Source organism: Ochotona princeps, chromosome 2 (genome assembly GCF_030435755.1).
Source record: "Ochotona princeps isolate mOchPri1 chromosome 2, mOchPri1.hap1, whole genome shotgun sequence".
Lineage (NCBI taxonomy): Eukaryota > Metazoa > Chordata > Mammalia > Lagomorpha > Ochotonidae > Ochotona > Ochotona princeps.
In genome coordinates this window covers 43,105,692-43,131,729 of record NC_080833.1, presented here as the reverse complement: position 1 = coordinate 43,131,729, position 26,038 = coordinate 43,105,692, and the positions used below count along the sequence as shown (strand labels likewise).

Sequence of the window (26,038 nt, the reverse complement as noted above, 5' to 3'; positions counted from 1 at the left end):
CTGCATGCTGCACTCTGCACCAAGAAAAGCAGCCACAGTGCCCAGTTGGTGTTTGTTGCATTAAACTGAGGAGAATTTATTGAGATTGGTGCCCCCAGCAAATATATTGTAACACTTGAGAGTTCTAGCTGAGATCAGAGAGACTTGGTCCAGGTTCTGTCATCTGCAAGCTCAAGAGATATGGATAGAGGTGGACAGAAAAGCAGGACTTACAGCTCCCAGTTAATGCACCTCGGAAAGTAGCAGAAAATGGCCCATGAGCTCAGGCCTCTGCACCCACCTGGGAGACCCAGATGGAGTTCCAGGCTCCTGGCTTCTCCCAGCCATCAGTAGATGGATGATCTCTCTTTTTCCCTCCTCTTAATAACTCTGCCTTTCAAATAAATAAATACATCTTTAACAGAAAAAAAAAAAAGCAGAATTCAGCAAAGGGGTGGTACACATGGCTCAGCATTGGGGGACCATAGCTCCTGGGCCCCCATTTGCTCCCTGCTGTCCCCTCATCAAGTTAAACTGGAAAGCCTGGAGTCTGTCTGAATCAGAAAACTACTCAGGGGGCTTGGGGTCTTGGCACCTCATATTGGATCATTGGTTCAACTGCTCCGTTTCTGATCCAGCTTCCTGCTAAAGCACCTGGAAACGCAGCAGAATGTGGCCCAAGGGCTTGGTCCCTAGATAAAGCTGCTGGTTCCTGACTCCCATCTGGCCTCAGCCACAGCCATGGCAGCCATCTAGGGAGTGAGCCAGTAAGTAGATAGAAGATGCCTCTCTCTTTGTAACACTGTCTTTCAAATACATGAATCAATCTTTTAAAAAAAAGGAAAAGAGGGCCTGGCGCAATAGCCTAGCAGCTGAAGTCTTCATCTTGAATGTGCCAGGATCCCATATGGGCGCCGGTTCTAATCCTAGTGGCCCTGCTCCCCATCCAGCTGCCTGCTTGTGGCCTGGGAAAGCAGTCAAGGACAGCCCAAAGCCTTGGGGCCCTACACCCGCATGGGAGACCTGGAGGAAGTTCCTGGATCCTGGCTTCAGATGGACTCAGCTCCAGCCATTGTGGCTGCTTGGGTGTGAAACGTTAGACAGAAGATCTTCCTCTGTGTTTCTATTCCTCTCTGTGTATCTGCCTTTCCAATATAAACAGATAGATAAATCTGTAGCAAAAAAAAAAAAAAAGGGAAAGAAAACTCTATTTTTGGATTATGTTATTTGTGGGTGCCAGGGCAATCTGCACAGGTGTAAAACCGAACTGCAGGACCACCTGAGTGGCCCCGGATGGTGCTACCTTCCACACTGCATCCTTGGACCAAGCTAGGTACCCAGGAAGGACGGAGCTCAGCTGTGTACTAACTCACCATTCTCACAGCTGCTCCCTCTCAGGTGACTGGCTGGCTTGTGGCTTTATCACCTGCGGGTCTCCCACACGGGTGCAGGGACTTAATGTCCCTGCTGTCCTGTTCTTCTTCCTCACCTCCCCATCTTCAGAAAGGGAACCTGAACAGGCAGCTGTGGAACAGCAGTGGTGAGCATCATCATGATGCCCACACTCTCCACGGTATTTTTCTCCGAGGCAGGCACCAGTTCTGCAGCTTTACTCAAGAATCCCTGCAGGGGAGATGCTTGTTGCTGTCTCATTTTATAGTTCAAGCAATTGAAGTCATACAGCGGAGCCAAGACGCAGGCATTGGAGCATGGGGTTTGAATCTTGGTTTGTGACTGTCTGATTCTAAGAACTTAACCTGCTCATCACTCTAAGTCTTGGTCTTGTTTTCCATAAGACAGGCCTAACAGTGATTTTCAAAGTAAGGAGAGATGAAATAAGAATCTATCTCAGAGTGCCTGTCCCATTGGGTAATAAATAACAACTAGTTCTACAAGTGTGTGGGCCAGCACTGTGACTCAACAGGCTAATCCTCCACTCTGTAGCAGCAGCATCCCATATGGGTGCTGGCTCGTATCCCGGCTGTTCCACTTCCAACTCAGTGCCCTGCTTATGATCTGGGAAAGTAATTGAGGATGACCCAAATCCTTGGGCCTTTGTACCCACATGGGAGAACTGGTAGAGGCTCCTGGCTCCTGGCTCCCAGATTCAAATCAGCTCAGCTTAGCTGTCGTGACCATTTAGAGTGAACCAGTGGATGGAAGACCTTCTCTTTCTGTTTCTCCTTCCCTCTGTAAACCTACCTTTCCAACAAAAATTCATAAATCCTAAAAAAAAGTCTAAAGTGACAGCATCAATGATACTACAGCCACCAAGGCAGAGCCCCAGAGGATGTGTTTTCATGCTAGTAAGATATTCCCCAAGGCTATTCTTTCGTGTCATGCAATGAAGGTGGTTTGAAGCCAATGCTGACAAATGACTTCATTCTGACAGGGGTCGCCAGTGCACACCCAACCTCATGTTACCCAATAACACTTGGGTTGTCTTGTCCACCAAGTGAGGCCCTTCCAGGCATTCAGGCTGCCCAGGTTACCCCAGGCTATCATACCAGCCAGAAGAGGTGGACACAGAGACCACATGGACAGCCCATTAAACAGTTTAATCATATTGCATTAGCCTGCTGCCTCTTAGAACATTTTTTCCCCAAATCAAGCCACAACCATGTAGACTTTAGGCTGTGGCCGTCATAAACAAATGTGAAAGACACAGACTGGCAACATGTGATCACCAATGGTGACCAATGGTGTGAGGGACTCTGGACCCAAATGACGACTAAGAGACTTGCAAAGAAATTAAAGAAAATTCCAGACCCAACCTCCTGCCCAGGCACGTGACGGTGCTCCTGGTGTTATCTGGGCTGACCAAGGCTGGGATGCTTTCTTTGGAAAGCCAAGCCTCCCATTAAAATGACTGTTGAAAAGTGACATGAGCAGAAGGTTCCAGGGTAGCAGCAGATTTCTGTGTATAGTCCAAGGTGGTAGTGTGAGTTCTCTCCTCCTCTGGGTAGTCCTGGAGATGTGTTATCATGGAAGCTCACCCCTCACCAGCACCAGCACCACACTGTCTACAAAAATGTTCTTTTCTGTTCCCCCTCCTCTTCCAATTGCTCATCTCTCTTTATCATCAAGAATTCTTCCCCTACTAAAAGAAAAAAAATTTTTTTTGGTGTCTTGGATGAGCCATTTCATGAATGGCAAATGTAACTGAATGAATGTAGGTGACCTGTGGATGTCATCTGACATCCCATCCTCCATCTCAGCACCTGACTGGGGACACTTTCTGTGGAAGGTGCTGGGCCAGGACCATGTCCCCACTGTGGGAACCATGTGGCATCTTGGGGGCTTTAATAAGCTGTTGGGGTGAGCATCGCCATTGGTCTTGACTGGACACCCTGCCTCACTGGGAGCAGGAATATTTGAGCCAGTGGTTTCAGCTGCAAACATGGGTCCCAGGCAAAGGCCAGTGGCAAGGAAGGGACAGTCACTCCTGGAGGGCCCCTCCTTTTGGCTACTGGGGACTGGGCAGGGGGTGGAGGGACTTCTGTGCAGGTTAGCTGTGGAGCTCTAGCAGGACAGCGCGGACTTCCTCTGGGTCGTAGTTCCAAGGACCAGGCTGACCCTGCAAGAGAAAAGAACTGTGCACTCCCAGAACCTCAGCACACAGCCAGGAACGAGTACATGGGGATGGAGCGTGCTCACGGAGCTGCACGGAAAAGGTGAGTCGGGGACAGCAAGCTGAGTGGGAAGCCTGGACAGAAAATCCGAACTGGAGGGGACAAAGTTCCTTGGATCTGTAGGTAGGGATGGGAGGAAGGTGAGTACTTCCCCAATGTCACATTTACCACCCCCCTCCCACCCTAGCCCTTGGTCCTTGAGGGAATGGAAACCCAGCTACTCTGTGTGGGACCCTCTCTGCCTACCCACTCCTACTGCCCTCACGGGGCCCTCTTTGTTCCCTACCTCGCAGCTGCGACACCTCCCAACTGTCCCCAGTCCCTGCACCCTCCAGACCATTCTTCACCCAGTGGCTAGGGATGTTTCTTTAATGCCATTCTGAGCCACACCTCTCCCCATTCCCTCCACAGTTCTCTTGTACCCTGAGGTAAGTATCGAACCAGACCCCTGTCACCCAATTCTCTGTCCACCCTCCTCTCCAACCCACTTTCGTGTTCTCCCCATGCCCTCCCTTTCTCTTCACAGTGAATCTCACTGTGCCCGCTCGGCTGACTCTTCAACCTTGAAGGCCCATGCAATTACCACCTCCTCGGAGAAGCCCATCCTGCCCCAGGGGTGGGAAAGCCTGCACTCTTGAGAGCCAGCACAGGACTAAGGTGGGCTCACAGAGGCAAATCCAGCTATCGTCTGCCACAGGACAGGTTTGTAGACGTCCTGCCCTGGCAACCCACAGCACCGTACTTTCGGCTCATCCTTGTTCTCCCCCAGGCCCTATCCAGCCTCAAAGCCCTGCCTCAGCACTTCAAGCTCTCAACTGGGGGTCCCTACCCTCCTCAGAGATTGGAGATCAGTGCCTAGCCACACCTCTCATGCCTGCCCAGCCCAACCAGGGGATTCTGAATTGCAATCAGAGTCTTGTCCAGTGAGACCCTGGGAAAGCTGCTTCCCTGGGCTCAGAAAACAAACATGATCCAAATATCCTGGTGAGTACCGTTCCATTTCCTGCGTGCTGTATGCAACACCCTCACGTGGCAGAAAAAATGGATGCTCTGAGAGGTGAAGGGATTCCAACCTGGTCAGTGGCTGTGCAGGGAGTCAAGTCCAGCACTCCCTGAGCCCCAACTCTGGCCTTCCTTGGCCTTGCCCTGGGGCCCGCCCCCATTCTCAGGTGCCCACCTTGTAGAGGATCCTGCCCTGCTGGAGTACGTAGAGCCTTTCGGGCAGTGCAGCGTAGTGCTGGCTACTCTGGTTCTGCATTGTGTCCACCACCACAGGGCACTGGGGGCTCCTGGGCAGCAGCAGGTGCGCCGCCTGCAGGCGTTCCTGGAGGTTCCGGTGATTCCTGATGTCCACGTTGTTCTTAAAAGCCCAGCCATCTACAAGACAAAGGCCAAGAGCCCAGGCTGGCCAGATGAGCACATGCTTTTCACAGACGCCACAATCCCCTTCCCTTCACACACACTCTGAACTGAGAGTGCCAGATAGAGAGGCACCCACGGCCACCAAGTGACCCCGTGTCCCCTATCACATGTGACCATGCACCATTTCCCTTATTGCATGTGATTGTGCAAGGTCATAGAGAGAGTTATTGATGATCTGAACCAAAACCCAGAACCCCTGACCACCCAGGCCCTGGCTTGTTCAAGGGAGATGATCAAGCCAACCAGAGCATTGGATCTTTAAACTGCAATGAATTGCTCAGGAACCTCACCACCGCAGGATTCAGTTACCATGAGTCTAAGGGTGGCACCAACCATACTTTGAGAGGCTATAGCTGGGAGCAGGTGCTTAGCCTAATGTCTGAGACACCTGCCTCCCACACCAGAGCATAAGTCTGATTGCCAACTGCAGTGTGCTGATCCTAGCTTTCTGCTGATGCTGACACTGGGAGGCAGCAGGTGATGCTTGTGTCCCTGCCACCCACGGGGGAGGCCCTGATTGAGTGTCCAGCTCCTGGCTTCCCAGCCCCAGCTGTTACAGGCACCTGAGGAGGAGCAGGGAGCGGGGTGATGGATGAAAGATGCATGTGTGTCTGCCTCTCCAAAATGAATACGTAAAAAGAAGTACAGTTTAGAGCAGAGGTTATTTAAGTACGTGAACCCAGAGCACCTGCCTCAGTGTCACCGGGGAGCTTGTTAATGCAGGGATTCAAACCCTACACTAGACCAACCAAGAGTGGGGTCAGGCAACCTGTGTTATAGCAGATTTCTAGGTGATGCTTCTGAACGTTAAAATTTAAGAACTGTTGCTCAGAGGAGCTCGCAACATGGCATAGTAGGTTGAGCCTCTGCCTGAGGTGCCAGCATCCTATGTGGACACTGGTTTGAGTCCTAATTGCTCTACTTCTGACCCAGTTTCCTGCGGAGCAGCAAGGGTGACTGGTCCTTGGGCCCCTGTACCCACACGAGAGACTTGGAAGAAGTTTCTGGCTCCTGGCTTTGGACTGTCCAGTTCCATCCATTGTGGCCATCAGGGAGTGAAGCAGCAGTGGAAGAGCTCTCTCTCTCTGTCTGTCTCTTCCCCTCTCTATAACTCTGCTTTTCAAGTAAAAATAAGTGAATTTTTAAAAAGGAACTGGTGCTCAGCACATTGCTCCTTCCAACTCCTACTCAACCCTTTTAGGCTCTCCCTCTGGCCCCTGGGTGACTCTAATCCTCCCCTGGGGTCCCCCAGGCTCTCAGGGACCAGGCTTCTGCAGCCTCCCATGCCCCAACCTCCAGCTCTGTGCTCTAGCCAGGTGGGGCAGTCCTTGACCCATCCACCTCTGACTATCACACGTCTGGTCACATCATTACAGTTGCTGCCTCCACCTGCAGCAGAAGCAAACCAGAGTCTTTTTCCTTGTTCTGGATCCCAGGACTTCTGCCACCTCAGCTGATGCTGCATTCTCTCTCCTGACAGTCTCCAGATGGGTGGGTTGTTAGCCCAGCACAGCTGCTAACCCAGCCCTGACCCTTGTTCAGCAGACTTCTGTCCCCTCATCACACACCTTCCCACCTGCCCTTCCCTCCTTCAGGAACTCCCAACAATGGGCCCATGACTTGACTTGTCAACTGTCCATGGCCTTGTCCATTTACTTGCTCCATTTCTGGGGATGCTGGAATCAGATGAGATAGTCAACAGGTCCCCCTCAGAAGCCAGGAGCCTGTCTAGGACAAGAGTTGTTTTTGTGGCCAGATGAGGCATTCAAGGCTGTTGGTAGGTTGGCTCTACCTCATCTGTGCTCCCATGTCTTCTTGCTCATGGACTTTCCCTAGGAAAACCAGCTCCCCGGAGAAACACAGCAAAGCACAAACACTCGCTGTTGCTGGCCTGCATGTGTGGCATAGCTAAGCAATCCTGCCCTCCCATCAGTGCCCTGGAGCCTTCCAGGGGTTATCAGTCCCAGGGGACCCAGAGAGAGAGAGAGAGAGAGAGAGAGAGAGAGAGAGAGAGAAAGCAGCCACTTGCACCCTGACTACAACTGTGGCTTCCTTAGAGACCAGAACCATGTGTATATGTCACCGCCAGCAACAGGGATGGACAGCAGGTGGCAGGTTGTCCTTAGCCATTGTTGAATGAGTAGTTGTGCGAGGAAGCTGTTGTTAGCCTGTGTCAGTGGTTCAGAAATAGGAATGGCAGGTGGGCTGTGCAAGCTCCTGGGGCCAGCACATGGTGGCACTAGAGCTCACATCTGGGTGTTGACACTGCCAAGTCTGTGAGCTCCCCATATCATGGCTCATGTCAGCTTGTATTCCACCTGGACTAATGTAGTTAATGTATAGGTAGAGAAAACACCATGACTAAGGCTATAGGCCTCAGCCATCCCAGAGCTGATGGAACTGGCTCTATGTGCTTGAAATCTAAGATCAGACACATCTAATTCTGTCTGACAGACAAGTAGACCCAGGCGCAAGAGACGGGGAGGGGAAGAGCTGTGTGTACTGGGAGAGGCACAGCTCAGAGGCCAACATATGTCCATGGCAGAACAGGGACACAATGCATTCCATCCTTTTCCCAGTGCCTGAGTGGGCACAAGTCCTGGGTGCTAGGAAGGGTTCGACCCAAGTTAGGAGACAGTCACAGGCCCAGGACACAAGTTTCTGGGATGACCTGATCCATGATGTCATAGGAAGCAATTGACTCCTTTGGAGTTGGAAGTGGGAGCCTCAAAGGACCTCATTACTCCAAGTGTGGTCCCTGGCCCAGTAGTCTTGGCTTTGTGCTCCAGTCCAGCCCTTCTGAGCCAGGATCTACATTTCTGTAAGATCCCCAGGTGACCTGAAGGCACATTTGAGTCTGAGAAGCACTGCCCCGTGACAGTGAACTTGGCCTGGGCTGAACTTCAGCTGTGACGGCATCCAGGCACCATCTCTCCTCAGCTGTGGACACTGACCACAGAAGCCTGTGCCCCCACCCACGTTCTCTTTCTTTAAGGTCTGGCTGCTGATTGACAAAGAGATACATTGTGCTTGTGTTACTTACCTTAGTCTTATTAAAAAAAAAAAGTTTATTGATGGAAAATTTTAAACACACATAAAAGTAGAAAGACCAGTAGAATGAACCTCTGGATTCCTAGTCCCTTATGCTCTTATTTTTTCTTTAATTTCCTTATTTTAATTATTTGAAAGGCAGAGAGACAGAGACTTCCAACCACTGACTAACTCCCCAAATGGCTGCCACAGCCTAAATTGGGGATCAGGAGTCCAGAAGTTTAGCCAGGTCCCCAACATCTGTGGCAGGAACTTAAATCCTTCGACCATCACCTGCTACCTCCCAGATTCTGTGTTAGCAGGAAGGTGGACTCAAAGGCATGGCTGGGACTCACATGCTCAGATATAGGATACAGCATCCTAGCAATGGCACAAAACATCCCTATGTATCTAATATTTGAAATGCCCTGAAGGCTTCGTGAGGATAGAAACTGATTGCGGAAGGAACAGGACACTACGCTGAAAGCTGTTATCAAACCTTTAGGTGTGCAGGTGTTAGGAAGCAGTGGGCCTAGGGTGAGGCCCTGAGGTATGGAAGCATGGTCAACAGGCAACCCAGATGGTAACCTTGGGAGTGTGGAGACCATGCTGCAAAAAGCATCACTAAACCAACACGGGTGAGCACACAAGCAAGCCATCAAGGCTGACCCTGGCCTAACTGCCACTCAGTCACCCAACGACTCCAGAGCACTGAGTGACATAGGCTTCACCAGGGGCTGGTGACAGTGACCAGTCAGGCAGCATGTCTCCCATCCTGTGGGCAGGTGGTTGACTGAGGACACTTGTTCCACCCAGACACAAGAGCCTCCTGCCTGCTTCAAATCTGAGATTTGGACCCCCAGTCATGGGCCCCATCATCCCCCTAAGGAAAGATTTCTGGATTTCTGATCTCAGACAGCAACCCTAGTCTGGCAGTTGAGTGTCTCAGACTATTTGGCAAAGTTGAAAGAGCTTGAGGAAGATGGTCCACACGGGATGTGTCTACTCACTGTAAGGAAGGGAGAGGAGCAAGAGTTCCTGGGAAGTAAGCAAGGTGGGTGGGAACTACCTGCTGTGGCTGCTGAGAGGCTGCCTGCCCAGGGAATTCACACTACAGCTGAAGCAGTTGGCTCTCCAAGAACAGTACCAGGCCAGCAGCCCCAGCAGCCCTGGAACTTGTCAGAAACGCACATTCTCAGGCCCTCCTCACAGATCTGCTAACCCTGGGAGTAGCCCAGCAGTCTGTTTTAACCAGCGCTTCAGATGCTTCCAATACTCGCTGAGATTCAGGAACTGCCATCTGGGATGAACCGTAGTGCCTCTTGGTTGTTGTTCTTAATTTAAGTTATTAAAAAATATATATTATATACATATATATATTATATATTATATATATATATATATATATATATATATATATATTTTTTTTTTTTTAGAAAGAGAGCGCTTCTCTGAATAGATTGGGTCAGCCTATTTGCAGCAACTCAAACTCCATCCAGGTCTCCCGTATGGGTATCCGGGGGATCCAGATACCTGGGCCACCCTCTGCAGCCTCCCAGGTGCTGACTTTGCAGGAAGCTAGATTGGAAACAGAGCAGCCAGGACTCGGGCCATGCACTCTGATGTGGAATGCAAGTATCCCAAGAGATGGCTTTAACCACTGCACCCAATACACACTTCCCAGAATGGCCCTTTGAGTCATAAAATTAACCAGATGGTACTTGTGACATTTCTTTCTCCCCCTTGCATTCTCCAGGCACCCACCCAGGAGGTGAGGGTGCTGTTTAGACCTTCTGCTGTCTGTGTGATTTGCTTGAAAGCACAGACTGGGGTGAGCGAGTGAGGATGAACAGAGGAGACAGTGAGAGCTCAATGAACAGCCCTCCCTTTTGCCTTATCTCCTTTTCTTCCTCCAGCTCTGCAGGCTGGAGATAGGCTTGAGGGGAAGGAGCAAGGCGAGAGGACAGACGGAAGTAGAGGTGGAGTGGGTACCTGATGCGTGCGCCTCTTCGATGTAAATGATGAGAAAATCTGCAATGGAGCTAAAATCTTCAATAAGTCTCTTGAATTGGTTGAATTTGGAAAGAAATGAAGGTCAGGTGCAACTTCCAAAATTCAGCACCAGAGGCCGGTTACCTGTCATAGAAAGGCAACTCCCATGAACAAGAAGTCAGTACCCAGCTTTCTTTCACAAGCAGCTGCTTCATTCCTGCATTCAATGCTGTCACCTGTACTGTGTCTTCAGATGGGTCCCTGGCACAACAGAGCGTCAGATGCAGGAAACCAGAGAGTACGGCTTCGTAGAAGTTAGAACCAACTTACTTTTTTCGAAAACGGGATAGTTTGGTTGGGTAATTTCAGTGGACCCCCAGCATCCACAGGCAGGAGTTAAAATCACAGCCTAGAGGAATCTCGTTTGTGCAGACGACCCACACCCATCCTCCTGTGCTGTGGTTAGCAGCACTGCAGGGGGGACCACATCATCCTCATCATCACAAGGAGCAGTTCTGCCAAATCTGCTAAGAGCTTAGTCAGTGCTTGGCGTCTGTCTGCAGCAGTGTCCCTCCCTCAGTAGGATGGGAGGTGGTGGTAGCAAAGGGCTCCACAGAGGGAGGACAAGGTGAGGGCAGGAGCAGCTGCACAATGTGCTGAGCCTGCTGAGAAATAAAACCCAGCTTTCCTGGTGGCAGCAGTGAGTGACGCCATGAGACCTATTCAAATATCAAGATCTTTCATAACTTCCATGGCAGTTTCTACTTACCATGTAATGTCCCACTGTCCCTGCCACCCAGCACCCTCGCAGCTCAGGGGCCTCTATGTGTAGCTGTGGCCACCAGCTTCCCCTCCATCCAGACCCCAGACCCATATGCTGTGCCCACTGGGAGCCCAAAGCCAAACCAGAGGCCTGTCCTTTCCACCTGCTGACCAGCCAAACCACAGCATTCTGCACTCTCCTAGCTGGGCTCCTTACACTAAAAGTGAGGGTGAAAGGGGAATGAGTGAGGGGCAGGAAGAGGGGAGTAACAGGCTTCTCCCAGCCATTTGCCAAACAAACTGCACCATCCACAGCTCTGCCAGCCTGGGATGGGGACAGTCATCTCCATGCTTGCCACAAGATTCTGAGGATGTCCACGTCAGACCTGGGCCTTCCTCACACAGGTATCTGAACCCGCTCCGGTGCGAGAAGGTGGCCCTGGTCACTGTGTGAGAGCAGGAGGGGCAGGTGTGCTGGCTTGGAAAGTGGGAGGCAAGACCCTGTGTGAGCCCAGGGTACTCCAGGACGGCTCCCTTGTTCCACTGGGAGTCATGTATGAAACGCGGGTTTGGACTTAAGATGCTTGAGAGTTTCATGACTGTTTCAGAGCACCAAATCCCAAGCATGAGGCCCTTCTGAGTGTGGGAGCCATGTGATTCATGAGTGCCATGAACTTGGAGATGGCCTAGGGAGAAGGGGGAACAGGGTGACTTCTTTAAGTCCCCCAGCTTCAGCTGGAAGTGATCCTGGGGATTTGTAGTACCCTGTAGTTACATTTTCTTTTCCTTAAGATTTGTTATTTATTTGAAAGGCAGTACTATGGAGAGGAGGGGAGGGAGAGAGAGATATATGTATCATCCATCCACTGGTTCATTCCCCAAATTGCCCAAGGACCAAGATTGGGCCAGGCTGAAGCCAGGAGTTTCTCCTGGGTCTCCCACATGGGTGTAGAGGTCTGACCACTTGGGCCATCCTCCACTGATTTCCCAGGCCATTAGCAGGGAACTGGATCAGAAAAGGAACAGTGGGGACAGAGCCAGCACCTATATGGGATGCCAGCGTTACGGGTGGAGGTTTTACTTGCCACACCACAGCCCCAGCCCTACCCTGAGGTTTCTCATGGCCAGAGCTGGCACTGTTGACCTCTTCCCCTTATCATGCTTTTATTGGCGCTTGACTGATCTTGTACCATGACCTGGGCTGTTGAAGCATCCACATTCTACCAATTGCTGTTTCCCCTCATGTTCGCATCACTTCCTGTGCCACACGCTTCCCCTGCCATACACTGGGGGCTCAGCAAAGAAAAGAGCCTGTGATCCTCTGCCTGTGTGCAGCTTCAGGTCTGTTCAAAGGTGGATGGGCAAAAGACCATAAATGCCAGTGTGGAGTGATCTCAGATGAGCTAAGAGCCATAAAAGAGACTGTAAAGGAATTATCCCACTCCCCTCACCTGCCTTCAGACAGGTGGGTCAGGGAAGGCCCCTGAGAAGCTGAGAAGTGAAAGATAAGGAAGCTCCAGGGCAAAACTTCTGGGCAAAGGGAGAGGGCACTCCAGACACGTACAGAGTCCCTAGGGAGGCCTGGGGCTCAGCATTGTGCAAGGTCCCATAAGACCATTGCTGCAACCAGGCAGAGGAGACTGGCGCGAGAGGGTGATGCTTGGAGAGGCAGGCATGGGCTAGAGCAGGCAAGCTCTGCTAGGCTTTGGTAAAGAATCTGAATTTATGGGGCCAGTTCCATGGCATAGTAGTCTAAGCCTCTGCCTACAGTGCTAACATCCGATATGGGCACTGGTTGCTGTTCGACTTCCTATCCAACTCTGTTTGTAGCCTGGGAAAGCAATCGAGGATGGCCCAAGTCCTTGGGTCCCTGCACCCACATGGAAGACCTAGAAGAAGCTCGTGGCTCCTGGCTTCGGATTGGCTCAGCTCTGGCCATTGAGGCCATTTGGGGAGTGAACTAGCAGATGGAAGATCTTTGTCTCTCCTCTCTGTAAATCTGCCTTCCAAGAAAAAGAAAAATAATGAATAAATAAATAAATAAATATGTAATTCTTAACAACAATCCAGATTTCATTCTAGGAACAACGAGAAGTCAGGGAGATACGTAGCAAGGGCAGTGGACATTGGTACAGGTTTTCTGCCTGGCTCCTAACCCTTCTTTCTACTTGAATTCCCTGTTTTGTATACTAATGAAGGACTAGTGTGTCCAGCCTGAATTGATGGATCGCAGGGTGCCAAGGCTCAGGCAGTGAGCCCAGAAGGGTAGGTTGGACCTTCCATCTTCCTCATAGATCTTCAGGTCTGGAACCATTAACATGCAGAATTCCTTTTTTGCCTAGTGAGGGGTAGCAATTGGTTCTCATGGCAACCAGTGACAGCAAGGATCCAGGCCCCACTGTTGATGCTGAGACAATCTCAGCCTAGGGCTCCATCTGTTGCCAAAAGGGGGAATCCCCCCTGACATCTTTCTTGCAGGTTCTTTTGTGCATGAGTATGATAAACAAGCCAGAGTGAGCTGTTGCTGGCTGCCCAGAACTCGAACTGCCACAACAGAGCCAGGGAACAATCACTCTGGCTCTCCCAGGGAGAAAGAATGGAAATGGAGGGGAGGCTGGAGGAGTCCCAGTGGGAGGTGAGGGGAGCCTGGGCTGGTGTGTGGTCTATGGGAAAGGAGAGAAGGTGGTGGGTGGACAGAGCTCAGAGGACACCTGGACTTGTTTAGGGTTTCTTAGACCTCGAAGCAGCTTCTGCACAAAATAAACTATTTCATGGACTCAAACAGTAACAAATCATGCCCCAGTGGGATGCATGAAACGGGAGGAACAGAGAAGAAAATGGAGTACAAGCAAACGGGGCGGAAGGTCCTGAACTATGAGCTTCCTGGTGGCCGCGTTAGAGGGGAAGTGAGTTGCATAGCCCTTCTTTATCATCCTGCCCTCTGAGCAGCAGGCGGGCCAACCATCTGCAGGGTCTAGGCCTCCCTCATCTTTGGCTCACAGATGTTTTCCCAGGAGGCCCCGGAGACCTGGAGAGGGCCTGGGCACCCCTGCTGCATCACATGATGATGTATCACTAGTGAGACAGAGAGGCCCAGGCCCCGAAGGGCAGGCTCAGAGGTCGTGGCCAAGTGGCCGGAGGAGATCAGCCTTAGGGCTGAGACTAGCTCGAAAAACTAGCTGTCAGGAATTTTGGTTTTGACTGGGGGGTGGGGGGAATATGAGGACATTCGTTAGATGGCACCATTTGTTTAATTATTTATAATAGGGCTGGGTACAGTGAGCAGAATTGAGAGCAAAGTTTGCCCTCATTTCCTGCTGCTCTGGAAGCAGAAAGGAAGGATCAGGGTGAGGGGCTGCCCCCCTGCCTGGGGGCACAGAGCAAAGGGTGGCAGACACCAACCATCAAATCCACCTCCTGCTTCTGGAGCCAGACTTGAACTCAACCCTCACGACTTCTCCAGGCAAGCAAGGCAAAGAAATGCCACAGCAGGCTTCCTCCGCTGAGAAGTCCCACTTACAGTTATGGAATGATACTTTATAAGGCCCATTGGGCCTTTACTCAGGCTGAAGTAAAACAGGCTTCCAATGAACTCTGGGGTAATATCACCCACAACTTACCTTCAGGTAGTCAATGTGTGCTTTACTCGTGTGTGTGTGTGTGTGTGTGTGTGTGTGTGTGTGTGTTGCATGTGCATGCGTGGGCAGAGAGAAGACTGAGGATTTCTTTGAACCCCTTCTGTCTTTTGCAGTAAAGAAAGCACCCTGGAGGGGTGAGGGGAGGGGGCAGGCATGGAGAAGGCTCAGGTTCTAGTTCAGGCACCCTGTGAACTCAGCAGGTGACACTGAAGGAGCCATTGGTATCTCCGTGCCTTTGCTTCTGAAAACTCCAGGACTGCCAAAGTGTGACTCTTAAATGAGGTCAGGGTTTAGAGTTGAAGCTTGCACCTGAGCCTTGTGGCCTGGTGGGTTTCAGGACATTTTACAGACGTCTTTCTGGAAAGCCAGATGGAGCAGGTTAACCCTATGTGCAAACCTTCCCCGAAGTCACCAACATCCTCACATTAGACACATGAGACCCCCCCAAGCCCTGATTCCCATTGATGTCTTCAACTTCATTTCTCACCCCTTCCTCCTGCTGCACCCCACTTCCTCCTAGTGTGTCATGCTCCACCCCTTCTCCTGCCTTGCTCCCAGTCCCCTCTAACTCACCCACCCAAGGCTTCCTGGTCCACACACTCTCTCCTCAGGCCACCTGCTAATGCACCTGGGGAGAGGCCATCCTCCCAGCTCTGTGCTCCCCACGTTGGCCGCCTCGTCCCTCTCCCTGGCCACGTCCAGGCCAGAAGCAGCACTGTTTACTGCTGTGTTGCTAGTCCCCCCACGCTGACTCCAGGTCAGCGTGCTGACAGCCAGCTTTGCCTGAGAAATACAAAGGCAGCTGTGGCCTACCTCTCGCCACTTTGCAGTCTCAGCTGCTCTGGCAGAAAACACAGGCAAACCGGTCGCTCAGTCATGAAGACATCCGTGGGCCTGTGGCAAGGGGGCAGCCATGTAATGATAGAAGATTCTGTGAACTGGCATGCAAGGTGCTGATCTGTAGTGGATGGCTAGGTTCTATTCTGGAGCTTAGCACATGGTAGACACACAACATGTATTACATGATTTTCTCACTGCTCTTCATATCTGTGAATTCAACATGTTGAAGATATCTGTGTGGGCCCAGTGTGATAGCTTAACTGACTAATCCTTCACCTTGCAGTGCAAACATCCCACATGGGCACTGGTTCGAGTCCTGGCTACTTCACTTCCCATCCAGCTCCTTGCTTGTGGCCTAGGAATGCAGTGGAGGATGGCCCAAGTTCTTGGGACCCTGCACCCAAGTAGTGTGAGACCCAGCTGAAGCTTTAGGTTCCTGGTGTCAGATCGGCTCATCTCTGGCCATTGCAGTCATTTGGAGAGTGAAGCAAGAGATAGAAGATCTTTCTCTGTCTCTCCTCTCTGTAAATCTGTGCTTCTAATAAAAATAATTTTTTTAAGGAAAAAAACTTGTGCATCATGGTATAAAATCATTAATGAATAAAAGGAGGCTGGTATAGTGGTTTGGCAGGCTATCTCTGCCTTGGCACCAACATCCTATATGAACATTGACTTGAATTTTGGTTGCTCCATTTCTGATCCAGCTCCCTGCTTATGACCTGGGAAAGCAGCAGAAGATGTGGGAGACCCAGAAGAAGCTCCTGGCTCTTAGCTCATAGCCCGGCTATGGCCGTTACAGTCATTTGGTGAATAAATCAGCAGATGGAAGATCTCTGTCTATCTGTCTCTTCTTCTCCCTCTGTTACTGCCTTTCAAACAATAAATAAATAAATAAATAAATAAATATTTTGAAAAATGAACAAAAAGACCAAAAGAATTCTTGTCCTTTCTGCTTGAAGCACTTCCCTTTGTCTGTCTCAAGCTCCCCAAATCTTATTCCTCCTTCAAGACTTGGTCCTCCAGGAAACCTTCTAATTCCTGCAGGCAAAAGTCCCAGGCTGGTGGCCTTCCCACTGCCAGAATTAAGGATTCCCTTCTTAGATATCAGTGTGGTCAGCACTGAGCGAAGGTGTGGGCTCTGATCCAATGCTGAGTCCCAGCACCCTGCTGAGACCTGGCACACAGTAGGTGCTCCTGCGTACTGACTGAAGAGCACAGGCTTGCAGCTCTGATTCTGGGTCAGACTAGGTCACGTAGCGGCCCTGCTACTCTGACCTCTTCACTCTTTCCACTTGCCCACTGAAGCGAGAGGCTTGGATTAGCTCAGCATTTCCCAAAAGGAGTCCAAGGGAACCAGCTCAATGATCACAGAAACTTCCTCAGGTGCAGAGTGGGGCATGAATGTATACATGTGTGTACATATGTGCGTGTGCTTTGGAACTAGTCAGTGCTGTGTTAAGTGCATGTGTCGTGCTTGCTGGTAAGTGCCCATGCCTCGCTAAGCCCCTTCCCTGTACTGTGCAATGTGAATCTGCGAGAGGAGGATGCAGGATGCAGCAGTTCCCAAATCACCTGCACTAGGAACATCTGCCTGGTAGAGCTTGTCTGCAGCACAAGGGTTCCAAAGAACACACTTTGAAGAACCCTACTTTAGCCAAGTGCCTCAGGGGTGCCTCCTCTCCACTGGCAGTGTAGAGGCCCTGAGGCTAAGTGTGCTGAAGTCAGACACACCTCCTGAAATATCACACTGGACAGGCAGTTTGGGGAGCTATACACAGGCCTGGGGAAGATGCAGGGTCCACTAGGAGGTGTAGGTGGAGTCTCGTGTCCAGCACTGGGAGAGAGCTGGCTCCACTATGGGATCTGTGGTGGCGTCACGGAAAAAGAGGCTTGTAGCAAGGGGGCCCACAGACTGCCCAGACAGAGGAGGACGTTCCAGACCAGCCAATGATATTGGGAAAAGCAAATCAGAGGGACAGCACTGGAGTGGACAAAGCCCATCCGGTCATCTGGAGGAGTGAACAGGAACAGAAGCTTGGCTGGAAATTGGGCAGAAAAGTTGAGCCTGACCAGGGAGCACCTTGACCGCTAGGCTGAGCTCTGCTGTTGCTCTGAAGGCAGGTGGGAGCCCCTGATGGTTGTGGAGTGACCTGCAGCCATTTATAAGTTGGTTTACAAGAGAGGGCAAGACGGGGAGGAGGAAGTCCTGGCAGGTAGAGAGCTGTGAGTAGACCAAACAGAAAAGCAATCGGAGAGCTTTCAGAACCGAACGGAAAGAGATGCAGCTGCTTTGCTGGGTTAGGGGGGCTGGGGTGGGGTCTCTCTCCAACAAGGTCTTAGTGAGTGACTATTCACAATTGTGGTTACAGCAGTACTTTCTGCCTGCAAGGAGTTTACACATTACAAGAAGGCAATGAACATGAATCAGATAGCCATACACAACTACCTAAAGAAAGGTATAGTGAGGAGACAGCCACAGGGCATCTTTGGTTCAGCAGACTGCAGGCTGGGAGCTGCGCCCAAAGACTGATGGGCCAGAGGGCCTGGGAAGGTGGGGATGGCACTGAGAAGAAGAGAGAGAGGGAGAGAAAGAGAGAGGGAGAGAGAGTGAAGAAAATTTAAGGGGAATTCATACTTTCTTGAGGCCCAGAAGCCCCAGAGAATTAGTAGGAGTAGCAGATGGATTCAGAACTTGCCCACACACCCCACTTTCCTGCACGTCTCCTTCCACTGCTGCTGTTGCCAGCACCCTCCCACCATGTGCTGACCTTGCATGAAGTCCCAGATGTGGCACTCCTGTCCCGAGAGGCAGACCACGGGGCAGTTTGGGGCCAGACCCCCTGGCTGAGTGGCATCCTCCAGTCGCTGCCAACGAACCTTCAGGATGAACCAAAAGTACTGGATGCTGAAGAATGTGGGGATCCAGTTGTCATGGGTGAAGAGGGGGTTCTGGGCCAAACCAGTTTTCTGGCCCATGGCTAGGATGCTCTGCTTCACTCGCTCCGGAAAGAGTGTCATCAGCACCTTGCCCACAGCCACCTCTGCAGCCACCTGCACCAGCACCCAGAGCCTCCTCAGCCACAGCCTGACCTGGGGCCATGCCATCTCAGCCCAGCTGGAGCAGCCTCTGAGGCCACCAGACAGGCAGGTTGCAGCCAGGAGACACTGGGTGGAGCCGAACAAAGGTGCAGGGTGGGAGCAGCCAACCCTGGGCAAGGGGAAGGTGCCAGGCCAGCAGGTATTTGCCTTGTCATCAATAACATGAACAGTCCTGAGCCAGGTGCACAGGGGTCTGTTCTAACCAGGGTCACTGCAGATTCTTTGCCTTAGCTTTGCAGAGACTCTTGGACTGGAAGATTCCAAATCCTAAATTCAAATTCTAATGATTTTTTTCTGGCAAGCACTTAAAATCACACTTAAAGAGACTCTCTCTTTTTTTTTTTCTATTCATTTGTTCATTAATTACATTGTATTACATGACACAATTTCATAGGTACTGGGATTCTCCCCCCTTCACCCCAAACCCCTCCCCCATGGTGAGTCCCCCCACCTTGTGCATAACCACAGCCCAAGTTCCGCCGAGACTCCCTAATTAAAAGCTCACACCATACAGAGTCCAGCATCCCACTTGTCCAGTCAAGTTCAATGGCCTCTTAGGGAGGCCCTCTCAGGTTTGAGGGCAGAGCCAGCAGAGCGTCACCTCTATCAATTAGATCAGCAACAATCCAGGTACGATGAGACTGGTGCAGAGTCCACTGATTGACATAGTCCATCTTAGAGTTTCCCCTTGTCCAGTTTTTCGCTGCAAACATATAGCTGAGGTGGTTGATTGATCTACTCCATCTTCTATCTTTTCTTGGTTAATGTTTTGATTCCTCCATTTTGTTCAGGGGAATCCCCAAAGAAACTTTGAGGTGTTCCCAGTCCAGGCTCCTAAATACACTACTAGTAAGCACAGTGCCCGCCACAGTCCATCACTCCGATCAGCTGGTGGTTGTAATCCCTGGGTTGGTTCTTTTCTGAGCCCCGACCTCCATTGGAACCGATGAGTATTGCAGCTCTCCCCGACTCTGCCCATGACACACTCGTCCCTCACCTAAATCAGTGGGAGGTGTGCTGGTTGGGTGCTGCATTCCCTATTGGCACAGGCCATTTCACCTTGGCATTTTGTGTTTTGTACTGTTTTTTTATCGCAACCAAACCTGGCCAGGCCCCCACACAGTTCCAGCGCTTGGACTTACCAGTGGATGACGTGAACCGACTCAGCCTGGTCTGCCCCCAACCTGAGCCAAATGTATGCCAGTGGGTCACTTTCCAAAGCCTCTTCTGGGTTGTTTACCTCCATACTTCCTGCGTTTATTTCTAGGGTCAGTGTCCTGTCAGAGGAACTGTTCAGATTCCTCCATCAGACCCCTTCCTGGTGTCAGGTTTCACGCATACCAGCAGGTCCTTTGGCCAGCACCGCTCTTCAACCCATTCTGGTTCCTGCTGTTGAGAGTTTCAGCCCAGCCACAGCTCGTCCATACCCACATATAGCTCATATATGGCTCAGTTGGGGTTGAAACCTAGCCGAGTCCATCCCACATCTACCCTGGTCCTCTAGAGCATCAAACTGTGTTGCGGTCTAACCCAGCATGGTGCGTCAAGTCCGAATACATGTTTGTACCAAGGGAGTACAACTGTGACCCGACCAGAACTCAGCCCCTTTCCAGTTCCTGCGCCCCTTAGTGGTAAGCTCCACCCAGGCAAGGCCTCCCCCAAGCTCCCCAACCAGGCCTGTTCCCAGCCAGTGTTAAGTATGCCAGAGGTTGCTCTGGGTCAGCCCAGCACGCCCCATAGACTGTCATGCCTCCTGCATAGACTCCACCGGCCCTTCTAAACCATCCAGTGGGGTCAGAGTTTGCACAGGGATTGGTCCACACATACCTGACACATTCTAGCCCCGAGTATGGTTCTCAAATGCCAGACAATGTCATAGTCTTGCCTTCTGTGACCACTCTGTTGATCCCTCCTCCTATCACGTAATGGGGTATCCTGCTGGACAAGCCCAGAATTTTGCTTTTGAAGGGACTGGTGTTGGTAATCTGCACTATAAAGTGACTACAGGTTCTTCAGAGGAAGATTTACTGCCATTGAGACTCTTAAGGACTAATACACATTCTCAGAGAACTGTGGGTTCAGAATGGAGTGACTCCTGTAGCATATCAAAGGAATCAAATTCCAGAATTTCCTGGCCGGGCGGCCAGCAGGCGCAGCCTGGTGCCAAATGGCGCACTGGCCGCCCGCGAGCGGCTCACCCCACGTACTTACGTACGTGGTGGTAAGCCTGGCTGTGCTAGGCTGGACTTGTGGCAGGGCACCTGAGCACCCGGGGCAGCATGGCTGCCCGAGGTTTGAGACGCTCAGGCCTCCGCCCGGATCCTTCTAGCTCCTCCCCCACTCCAGCCGCATAAAGAGACTCTCTTAAAAGAGCTATTGCAGAGTCCCGGATTTGGAGAGGAAAGCTGAGAGGAATAGGTCAGTGGAACACACAAGAGTTGTAAGGCAGTGAAACTTATGCTTGTGTGACATTGTAGTTATATTGATAAGTGTGTCTATCCCCAGGACCACACTGTCTTGATGACTGCAGCTTCATAACATGTCTTGAAGTCACGCAGGTTATGTGCTTTAATCTTGTTCTCCTTTATCATAATGTTGACTATTCTGGGTCATTGGCCTCTGCATATAAATGTTCATGAATTAGGGCGCAATAGAGTAATGGTTAAGGTCCTTGCCTTGAACGTGCTGGGATCCCATATGGGCACCGGTTCTAATCCCTGCCGCTCCACTTCCCATCCAGCTCCCTGCTTGTGGCCTGGGAAAGCAGTTGAGAACGGCCCAAACTTTTGTGGCAGACCCGGAGGGAAGTTCCTGGCTCCTGGCTTTGGATTGGCGCAACACCAGCCGTTGGGGAGTGAATCATCGGATGGAAGATCTTCCTCTCTGTATCTCCTCCTCTCTGTACATCTGCCTTTCCAATAACATAAATAAATCTTTAAAAAATATATAAAAGTTTATGAATTAAGTTATTTATTTATATCTGAAAAACTGAGAGAGAGACAGAAATTAGGCACACATCTTCCATTTGCTAGTTGGTTTTTTTTTTTCCCAAATGCCTGTAACTGTTGAGGCTGGGCCAGGCCAAAATCAGGAATCCAGAATTCCATTGAAGTCTTCTACATGGGTAGCAGTGACCTGTGCAGTTGAGCCATTCCCTCCTGCCTCCCCGAGCACACCTTAGCAGAGAGTTGGATGTGCAGCAGAGCTGAGTCTTACTTCAGTGCAGGCTTCCCAGATGGAGTCTTACCTGCTATACCAAGTGCCCACCTAGTTTCAAAAATCATTTCTCTTGAGATTTCTTCTTTGATGTGTTATTTATTTAAACATTTAATTAGTTTATCTGGGAGACAAAGGTGGGACTGGGGCAGGGCTAGAGGTTGGTTGGGTACACACAGAAAGACTGTGTGTGTGTGTGTGTGTGTGTGTGTGTGTGTGTGTGTGTGTGTGTGTGTGTGTGTGTGTGTGTGTGTGACAGAGAGAGAGCCATCTGCTGGTTCACTCCCTAAATGCCACAATGACCAGGCTGGGCCAGGGCCAAAGCTGGTTGTTAGCAACTCAACCCAGGTTTCCTGTGTCGATGGCAGGAGACCAATTACTCAATCCACTGAAAGACCTCAGAATCCCAATTAGCTTAAGTGACTCCATTTGCTTAGCCTAAGTGACTCCTGCGTTAACCTGCATCCTGTTAGCATGCCTGCTTCAAGACTCCACTACTCTGGGCCCGGCGGCGTGGCCTAGCAGCTAAAAGTCCTCACCTTGAACGCCCGGGATCACATATGGACGCTGGTTCTAATCCCGGCAGCTCCACTTCCCATCCAGCTCCCTGCCTGTGGCCTGGGAAAGCAATCAAGGACGGCCCAAAGTCTTAGGACCCTGCACCCGCGTGGGAGACCCGGAAGAGGTTCCTGGTTCCTGGGTTCGGATCAGCGCGCACCGGCCATTGCGGCTCACTTGGGGAGTAAATCATTGGACGGAAGATCTTTCTGTCTGTCTCTCCTCCTCTCTGTATATCTGACTTTGTAATAAAATAAATAAATCTTTAAAAAAAAAAAAAAAAAGACTCCACTACTCTGCTTGTGAACTGGCTTCCTGTTAATGCACACCCTGGCAAGGCAGCAGTACCTGGGGCCCAGTCAGCCATATGGGAGGCCCAGATTGAGCCCCAAGCTACTGGCTTTCACCTGGCCTGGCTCTGGCTGTTGCAGGCATTTGGGGAATGAAACAGTCAATGGAAGATCTTTCAAGGCTGATTCTTTTAAATCAAATAAAAATAAAGAAATAAAACACAGTTATTCTGTATTATAAAGTAAAATAAGGCTTTGAGGGATGAACATTTGGCCTTGCACTTAAAATGCCAGTTAAGATATTCATGTCCCAACCTGCACTTGATGCCCAGCTCTGGCTTCTAACTCAGCTTGCTGCTAACACAGACCCTGGGAGGTATAAAGGGAGGTATAATGGGGTTTCTGGGAGACCTAGAAGGAGTTCTTAGCTCCCAAGCAGGCAGAGAGTTTTATGGGCATTTGGCTGGTGAGCAAATAGATTCTCTTTCTCTCTCTCTTACATAAATAAGTCTTTAAAAAAATAAATAAAGGGCCCAGCGGCATGACCTAGCGGCTAAAGCCCTCGCCTTGAACGACCCCGGGATCCCATATGGGTGCCAGTTCTAATCCCGGCAGCTCCACTTCCCATCCAGCTCCCTGCTTGTGGCCTGGGAAAGCAGTTGAGGACGGCCCAAAGCTTTGGGACACTGCACCCGCATGGGAGACCTGGAGGAGGTTCCTGGTTCCTGGCTTCGGATAGACGCGCACCGGCCATTGCGGCTCACTTGGGGAGTGAATCATCGGACAGAAGATCTTCCTCTCTGTCTCTCCTCTTTTCTGTATATCTGACTTTGTAATAAAATAAATAAATCTTTAAAATAAAGAAAGAAAGAAAGAAAGACAGACAGACAGACTTGGGGTTGACACAATGGTTCAACCTGCAAACACCAGCATCCCATATGCTCATAGTTCCAGCTGCTCCTGATTCAGCTTGCTGCTTACAGCCTGGGCAGCAGCAGAGGATGGCCCAACAGTTGGACTCCTAAACCCATGTGGGGGATACAGAGGAAGCTCATGACTCCTAGCTTTGGATCAGCTCATCTCTGTGTATTATGGCCAATTGAGTGAACCAGCAGAAGGAAGATCTTTCTCTGTCTCTCCTTCTCCCTTTCCAATAAAAAGATACATTAAAAAAAAAAAACTTGAAAAGTGTAAACACAACAGAAAAGTAGAAAAAAATCCAAGGAATATTATAGCTATCTCTCAAGCCAACACATTCGTGTTTTGTTTGGGGTAGTCAAGTCGGGGCAGTGGGAGGGCAGACAGGCATGGTCTGCAGGCACCTGTCTGGTAATTGCAGGTGCCTTCTTGGTTTTTTTTTCTTTTAAAGTTTTTATTTTTATTGGAAACTCAGATATACAGAGAGGAGGAGAGACAGATTGGAAGATCTTCTGTCTGTTGATTCGCTCCCCAAGGGTGAACCAGGATCCTGGAGCTTCTTCCGGGTCTCCCATATGGGTGCAGGGTCCCAAGGCTTTAGGCCGTCCTCAACCACTTTCTCAGGCTGCAAGCAGGGAGCTGGATGGGAAGCGGGGCAACCGGGATTAGAACCAGTGCCCATATGGGATCCCAGCACATGCAAGGCGAGGACTTTAGCTGCTAGGCTACTGTGTCAGGCCCAAAGCCAATCGATTTTCAACATTTTCTTTCATTGATTTGGGCTAAATGCTTGTTTCTGCCACTCACTGGTGTTTGCAATTGACCAACAATTTGAACTTGAATATTGGTTGTTTTGCTTTATGGTAAGGAATAAGTGAAAAGTGGAAAAAAGGGGAGAAATTTGTCAAAATTCCACTCATTTGTTCCTGACACAAGCAGTTTATTTGTGAATACTCCAGGAATGCAGCTCCATTTTTCGGTGATATTCATAATATTTGCATTTCAGATGCAGCACAGGCTTTTTACATTGTGTTTGCACTAGGAACATTTTCTCCATCACCATCTCAGATCTGATACGCGAGGGGCTGTTAATCCGTGGCTGGCTGGGCCAGTCCTGGTCCTTCGCCTAGTTTTGCAAATCAAGTGGGATTGGCTGACACCTCCCTGTTCACTTCCACTTCTGCCTGGGTCTGCCTGTGTGCTACAATAGCAGCCTGGAGATGCCACACCAGCCTGTATGGCCCACAGAGCTGACCAACGGTAGCATTCTGGCCCTTCAACACATGACACTAAACCACCCCAGCTACGTGGCATTTGCTGCTTTCTATAGTGGAAGTAATTTCACCTTTGATGATTTAAGCTCCCCATGGGAAGTCATTGTGTGGGTGGGATTGTACAAGGTGCTCAACGACCCTGAGAACAGATATGAGAGTGAGAAACAGGAATACATTTAAGCAGTGAGGTTTTGTATATTACTTCCTCTTGTTAATATAGCTTATTTTATCCAGTTAATGTATGTTTGTAGATTGATTCCATTTTTATTTATTTACTTAAAAGGCAGACAGACACAGAAAATCTTCCATCTTCTGGTTTGCTTCCCCCAATGGCCACAACGGCTGGATCTGGGCTGGTCTGAAGCAGAAACTCTTTCCCAGGTCTCCCATGTGGGTGCCCGGGTCCAAAGTCTTGCATCAACTTCTGCTTCTTTCCCAGGCATATTAGCAGGGAGTTGGATCAGAAGTGGAACAACTGGGACTCGAACCGGTGCCCATATAGGATGCCGCACGCAGATGGAGGCTTTACCTGCCCACGGCACCCGCACGAACAACGTATTTATTTACATTAATTATGGGTCGATGTAACGCCTAGCCAGCTGGCGGGAGGAAGGGTACAGGTTCTGCCTGTCCTGCTGGCTAGAGCCTGTTCCCTGTAATTGGTCTTTGGGGAGCAGCCGCTGAGTGCCTGAGCCCTGGGCGGAATGCTGGCGACCAGAAGCAACCCCAGGGGACCAGAGCAGCAATGGTGCCGGCAGCACCCGGGGCGCAGTGCCCCCGTGGTTTACCCGCCGCTTGCAGCTTTCCAGGTAGCCGTAAGATGCCACGGGGCCCAAAGGAAGCCAAGGCCACCCCTGCCGCCCCCACCACCTCACTCCTCGCCCTGGAGGGTGGGATGCAGGAGTCGAGTACAAGTGCACAGAGCCTGCCCGGCCCGAGTACAACTGCACAGACCTTGTCCGGCCCTGCGGCGCCCCTGCCCGACTCCCTGGGCTCCAGCACCCGTGTCCCCTACTGCTCACGCTCCCATGGGCCAGTGACACGGGAGCCTGTTTTTTTCTCTCCAAGCCGGCCTGAAGAACAGAGGCAAAAACCCAGAGAGGAGACTGCGTGCTGGGCATCCCGCGGCGCCCGCTGCGCGCATCGCCCTCAGACCTCGGCCTCGGGAGGGGCGGCGGGGGACCTCTTCTCCGGGTGCGGCGGCCTCTTTAACAAGGCGGGGCTCTGTCCGGAGAAGGAGGAGGAGGAGGAGGACTCGCCCCACCCCGGATCTCCGGCTTCCGGCTCCTCTGCTGCACCTGACCCGGGCGGAGCAGCTCTGGGCCGATTCTTCCCGGGACAGGCTGGACGCCGAGCACCGCGAGGTGAGGCGGCCGGGGCTGCGCTAG

At 51.0% G+C, this 26,038-nt stretch overlaps 2 protein-coding genes across 2 annotated transcripts in view; one reads left to right on the top strand and one right to left on the bottom strand.

Annotated features, from left to right (window-relative positions):
• Positions 1-2,579: 2,579 nt before the first annotated feature.
• Positions 2,580-18,501, bottom strand: DIO1 (iodothyronine deiodinase 1). The gene is made up of 4 exons (XM_004588692.2): positions 18,064-18,501; positions 10,056-10,199; positions 4,789-4,988; positions 2,580-3,556 (listed from the first exon to the last, which is right to left on the bottom strand). The coding sequence occupies exons 1-4, from the start codon at positions 18,398-18,400 to the stop codon at positions 3,488-3,490; spliced, it is 750 nt and encodes a 249-aa protein (XP_004588749.3). The 5' UTR covers positions 18,401-18,501; the 3' UTR covers positions 2,580-3,487.
• Positions 18,502-25,901: 7,400 nt separating this feature from the next.
• Positions 25,902-26,038, top strand: part of YIPF1 (Yip1 domain family member 1) — a 57,109-nt gene continuing 56,972 nt past the window's right edge. The window contains exon 1 of the mRNA XM_004588690.3: positions 25,902-26,014. The gene's annotated coding sequence lies outside the window, so the exon portion shown is untranslated. The remainder of the gene's footprint in view (positions 26,015-26,038) is intronic.